The sequence below is a fragment of the Equus caballus genome, chromosome 21 (assembly GCF_041296265.1).
Source record: "Equus caballus isolate H_3958 breed thoroughbred chromosome 21, TB-T2T, whole genome shotgun sequence".
NCBI lineage: Eukaryota > Metazoa > Chordata > Mammalia > Perissodactyla > Equidae > Equus > Equus caballus.
The window spans coordinates 13,568,494-13,575,253 of NC_091704.1; the positions used below are offsets into that span (position 1 = coordinate 13,568,494).

Below are 6,760 nucleotides of genomic sequence, written 5' to 3' on the forward strand. Positions count from 1 at the left end.
TGCATATTAGAGAAACGTGCCAAAAAGTATGAAGGCTGGAAAGAGTGTCCAATCCTAGGGGAATTTTTAAAATACAGAACATCTTATAAACAGAATAACAAATAAAAAGCCCTCTTTACCCAGGCATCAAACATAGTTCATGACATTTAATTATAAAATGAAAACAAGCCACAGTACAGTGCACAGACTATAATACATTTCTGTGTAGGAAGTGTTGTAAGTTCCTAGTTGTTTTATATGCCTTCTGTGACCACCCTCCCACAAAGAAAAGTTAGAAGAAATCAATAAACACTGGATCAATATACAAGAAATGATTAAGTGGTTTACCTATGTAGGCAAAGGAAAAGAGTGTAGACAGGAAAAGTGCAGTATTGTAATTTCTAATTTTTATCTTCTTATATAGTTCTGATTTTTGAAACACATGACATAATTTATTCTGAGAAGTGAGATAAAACAAAGGAATTAAATTCCATATAATCATATGGATCATGTGAAACTGTAAATGAGCAAAATTTGAGTGAAAGGTACTTGGTGATTGGAAGAGATAATTTAGAGAACCTTGAGTTTTTTCAGTGAGATCAGGGTTCTGCTTTAGGAAAGTGATACCTGAGGGGAGATCTTGAAGTACCAGCAGCATGTGCTGAGGGCTGCAAGAGGGAGGGTCCATCAGAGGGAGCAGCATGTGCCAAGGAATGTGGGGAAAGTACCTGGTGAGTAGATGGCAATAAGATGACCTACTGAGACTTTAACTTTGACAAGAGAAGGAGCAAGGAAATGAGAGAGGCCAGACCACACAGGGCTTCTAGGCTAGGATGAATGATTTAATTTACATGCTTAAAGCAGTACCAAGACATCCATCTGTTTTAAGCAGGAAGAAATCACGTTCTGATTGACACTGTAAAATGTCCACTCTGGTTGTTGTACGCAGGCCTCATGGGACCAGGTCCTGAGAGGAAGGGATTGGACCCTTGGGGGAGATACTGTGATATCCAAATATGGACATGTGTAGCTCCGATTCTGGTATTGTCCAAGGAGATAAAAATGAGTTGATGCATTTGAAAGTAATTTGCTAGCTATGAACAGTGATGGATTAGGGGATGACAGGGAAAATTTTAACAGACTTTTCCACTTAAATAATGAGGGACTGCTACACAATATAGCCATTTTTTTTTCCCTTAAAGATGGTGGAAAAATGCTGACTTCAGTTTTCTACCTGTAAGTTTCCACAATTCAAGCCTGTTTTCACAAGGAAATAATCAGTGAGGAAGGCAGATACTTTACCTGGAAATTGAGTACAGTAATATTTCAACAGAATATTTGAGTACAACATTAGTATTTAAAATATAAATGGTAACATTTATTTTAGCAAATTTACATCACAGAAAATAGTACAGCCAAATACGATGTTTACAATTTCCTAAGTCAAAAAGCTGCTTAAATACTCATAAAAGTTACCTTTATATGCATCACTATCTCAGTTTTTAAAACTATGTGTATAAATGTATTGTCAAGAGTTAGAAAACAACTTGTAAGTAAATGCTCTCTCTATAAAATATCTTTGATCTCCTTTATGTTCTACAAAATTTCATCAAATACTCTTGCAGTTTTATAATCAAAATAAAATTCAATATTGTTTAACTTTCATTTTGACATTTTTGCATTGGGGATTTTGCATTGACTCCTGTTTGCGTTTTGTTTCATGCTGTTACGCTGCTATGAAGATCACCGGCAGCAAGATTCTGAGACTCCGTGATAACCTGCTTTAATGCAATCTGCCCAAAGGAAGCAGAATATTTATTACTGTTATCAAGTTTGCCCCTTTCCAGTGAAACCACACTTATTGCAGTTTTTGAAAGTAAGACCAAAGAGTTTACAAACATATGACAATGAGATGAAAATAAATGAGTAGGACAAAGTTCTTTTGTATGTCTTTAAATTGTAATTGGAGTAGGCACCTTACTCTTTCTTCTTTTAACTCAAAACCACCCACAGCTCCTGGCTTGCCCTAGCAAAAAAAAAAAAAAGAAAAGACAAGAAAAATCCAATTAGAGGTTTGTGATAAATGGAATGACAAAGGGAGGAAGACTTAGATAGACATTCTGCCAGGGAACTGGAGTTGCAAAAATTACGATCGCTAATGGGATAAGAAAATTCCTCTTCAGCTGTGAGGGATTACGAACATGTCATCCCCCAAACATGCTGCTTTGGAATACTGACGTTTTGGAACTGAGAGCACTAGAGAAACAGTAGATGCAAGAAGGACTACTTGACCTCCCCTTTTCTACCCAAAAGCAGGTCAGATCATTTCCTATTGGAATGTGCTCTCCTTGTCTCAGGAAGAGAACATTCTCATTACCACAGACTGGGTTTTGATGCCAAAACAGACCTGCAAAATAAACCTACTAAAATAACTCTTCCCTTCCCTTCATTTCCCTATACATTTTCTAAGCAGTCTCCCATAATTGGCTGCTCCTTGCCCTTTTGTCTTGTCACATACCTACAATTTATTGCTCTTTCTTTAAAAAGTATATAAACTTTTGAGATTAACTGCTTCTTTGGGTTCATTTTCCTTTTGAAGATACCTAAGTGCACATAAACATTAAAATAAAATATGTATGCTTTTCTCATGTTAACCTGTCTTAAGTTACTTTAATGCTGAGGCTTAGCCACAAAACCTAAGAGGGTAGGAAGAATTTTTCCTCTGCTACAGTAGGATGGCATACAGATTTAGCTGTGTGCTGAAACAGAACATTTCACTATTTTTTGTGAGACTTTGGATATAGCTTTAGATATTCTGATGGAAAATGAAGGTTTAGGAAAAATGTTGATATATGCATTAAGTTTTTAATATCCATGGTAGGTAATTTTGACAATAATTTCCTTAAATGTGTACTGCTTTAAAAATAAAAATAATTAGACATTCAGGAAAAATATTTTTGGTTTAATATATACCAGAAAACAACATCTCAGAGTTTAAACTAAGAAAAATTCCAAGCATTGGCATTTGCAAGAAACTCCTGATTTCATTATATTCTCTTGCCATAAAAATAGATGGTTTAAAACCTTGGTTGCCTAAAATAGTACTTCTGGTGATTTAATCTGCATACCAGGCACCCCGGGGAACTTGTTGTAATGCATAGTCTCATTCAATATGTCTAGGGTGAGATTCTGCATTTCTAACCAGCTCCCAGATGACCCTGATGCTTCAAGTCCATTGGTCACACTTTTAGGAGCAAGACTTTAGGAGGCAATCAAGTGGAGAACACTTATGCTAAAAAGTTTTGATAAGATTTATTTCTCCTAGCACTCTGATCCTCTTATTTGTTACTAAACTGAAGTGAAATAACTGAAGAGCATAAAGCTACTTCATTAACACAGGACGGGGAACATAGTACTGGAAAACCTTCTTTTTCCAATTTTTTCCTCTCTCTCTGAATTGAATTAGTTCATGCTGAAATGATTCTTTTCTTGAATATTTTATGAGAATCTCACAGTGCTGACACTTGTTTTACTGTGTTAGCCCATTCTTGTACTGTCCAGTCCTAAGATTTTCCTTTTTTCCCTCCACTTATTAACCTTATTACCTCTGTTAATATTTTGAAATCCATTTATATTATCCAGAATAATCCCTTATCCAATATTTCTCAACAAAATTCTCCAGTTGTGTTTACATTCATGATTAAATCAACATCTGTGCTTAAGGATAGTGCCTGGTTCATCACATGTGTTTGATAAGTGTTTATCGAGATAATTATTCAAGCTTCAAAGTGATGTTTGTAATAGCCCATCTACCAGATGGAGTAACACTGCTCCATTTAACAGAAACAACTTTTGGCCCATGGTTACTGTTAAGGTGTAAATTATGAAAACATTCAAATGAAATATTATATGGGACTAAATCGTCATATTTTCTGATTGTTAATGCTTTATGTTCAGGGAGCTTGTGTTCTCTCTCTATCACTATGTCATTCCACTAAAACATACTTAAACACAGTAATTATAGAATATCTATTACAGTAGAATTCAAAAGTGCCGAGAGATGTCTGTATTAGGTGGTATCAATTTTACAACATAATTTTCAAGACTTACCATTTGCAAATATGGCTTGAGAATCCATTCTAAACTGCTCATTCTTGTTGATCTCTCAAATCCCTCTCATGTTTCTGACCAAGAGCAATCTCCTTTGTGCTAGAACTTTCCTGAAAGCTTTCTTCACATCTTTGTTTCTCAGGGTGTATATGAGAGGATTTACCAATGGGGTGACCACACAGTAGAACACTGAGACCACCTTACCAATGGTGAAGTTGTATTTGGCTGGGGGGCAGACATAGGCGAAGATAATGGTGCCATAATAGATGGTGACCACAGTGAGGTGGGAGGCACAGGTGCAGAAAGTTTTCTTCTTAGCATCCCTGGAAGACAGTCTAGTTATTGTGACCACAATATGGCCGTAGGAGGACATGGTGAGAAGGAAAGAACTTAGAATCACGATAGAGCTACATGTGTAGCCCAAGGCCTCCACCAAGAATGTGTCTGAGCAAGACAGTTTAAAAATGGGATCTGAGTCACAAAAGAAATGGTTGATCTTCCGGGGGCCACAAAAGTTTAGATGAGAGATGAGTATGGTAGGTAGCAGAGGGGCAATGAAGCCTCCAACCCAAGATCCAGCTGAAAATCGCAGGCACACTGGAATACTCATGAGGAGTGAGTAATGTAGAGGGCTGCAGACAGCCAGGTACCGGTCATAGGCCATGACTGCCAGCAGGATGCACTCTGTAGCTCCCATGGAGAAAAAGAAGTAGTACTGAGTTATACAACCAGAAACAGAGATGGTGACAACCTGTGAAAGGCAGGTGGCCAGCAATTTAGGCACTGTGGCTGTGGTGTACCAGATCTCTAGGAATGACAAATTTCCCAAGAAAATGTACATGGGTGTTTGAAGTGTGGAATCCATCAGAACAATAAAAATGATGAGGGTGTTTCCCATGAAGGAGAACAGATATACAGTGAGAAACATCACAAACAATGTGAGCCGCAGAGAGAGAACACCAGAAAACCCAAGAAAAATGAACTCGGTCACTGCTGTTTTGTTTGTTACATCCATGGCTCATCTTCTCTGATCTGGAATGAACCAACAATGCCCAGAGTGTGGCAGATGAGCAAGAATGGAATATTTTCATGTTCCTTTATTTTGTGATGCTAATGTATCTCTAATAATAATAAAGATGAATGACTGACCAAAACATATTGGCATCTTTATAAACATTTTACATTGCTTGACTCAGTTGACTTACGACATAAATCTCCAAGGTAAACAGTCTAGTAATCTACCTTACAAATGAAGAAACTAAGGAAGTAAATATTTTTTCCAGAGTTACATCACTTTAAATGGTGGGGCAGATGGTACCCAAGTAGATTTTTTAAAAGATCACAGTTCAAGCGAATACACAAAATATGGCTATTGGAAAAACATGACATTGTCCCATCACTAGTGATTTCACATCATAGAAATTAGAAGGTGGTAAAGAAACCGACAGCATGCAGATCAGAGGCCAGTGGATGGGGTGGGGCTCTCAGAATGGAGTTCCTAGGTCACACTAGTTGCATTATGAAGACACACTGTTGCCTACAATTTTACATCTATGAGCTTGGTTATATGCCTCATTTAGGGTTTGGTGGGAGATTAGTACAGGGATGAATTTTATCTCCAGAAAACCAAACAGAGAGTAGGATACAATATATACGTGGAAACTTTTTTCCCATAAATATTCTTTTAACTTTCCTAATCTTGGTTTGTTTTCAGAAATAGTGCATCCAGCAGTTTTCCTACATTGGTTAGGAACAGTCAAGCAAATAATTTAAATTCAGAAACCCATTCATTCTTCATTGGACATAGAGTTTTTTTTCCAAATCTTGGCTATTTTGAAAGAACCCTTAATATGAGATATACTCACTTACCAATTTTTAGTGTACCGAACAGTATTTATAATTATGGTTATATGAAGTGTTTTTGCCAAAATAAAAATACATAAATCCTTTTTTTAGAGGAACAAAGTTTTCCAATGGGTGTATTCATGTACAAATGAGTTTTAGTGCCAAACTATCTAGACGGTAAGTATTCAGCAGAAAAAAATTCTTAGTACCCATAATAAAAATTTTATCATATATGTAAAATATATTTTTTCATTATATTTTAAGAAGTCCCTGTGGTAAAGATACAGACTTGATATCTCCTATATCACAATGAAAAAAGTAGATGAAAGAAACATGAAGGCAATTCGGTTCATGTCTAAAAATTCCTGTGTTAAACATTTATGGAAGTTTTGAATCATAAAACTCTATTTTAAAAATGTATATAGGCTTTATGCCACAGCATTAATGCTTCCTGTGATGTGTTGGTGATTGAATGGTGTATATATAGATCATACTTATAAACTTGACTCTTTAATCAAGTCTAGTAATTTCTATTTTATATATATATATAATATATATTTTATATATGTTTTATATACATGAAAAATATATATATAAAATAGTAATTACTAGTTAGACTTGGTTAAAGAGTCAAGTTATGTTAACATGGTTAAGGGATATTTTATTTGTCCCACTAAAGCAACCTGGAGATATTTATCCCCTACAAATCCTAACATTTTTGCCATATTACTCTGAGTAACAAAAATAAAGTGCGCTTTTCACAGACTATAGCACTATTCAAAAAGATTTAAAAAAATATTACGACTAGAAATCAACCTAGAATTTA

The 6,760-nt window shown here is 35.7% G+C and overlaps 1 protein-coding gene and 1 pseudogene across 1 annotated transcript; both read right to left on the minus strand.

The window, feature by feature from the left end:
- OR6AA2 (olfactory receptor family 6 subfamily AA member 2) lies at positions 4,145-5,104 on the minus strand. The gene is given in 1 exon segment (NM_001391411.1): positions 4,145-5,104. A coding segment is annotated over 1 exon segment (960 nt).
- OR6AA3P (olfactory receptor family 6 subfamily AA member 3, pseudogene) lies at positions 4,157-5,104 on the minus strand (annotated as a pseudogene).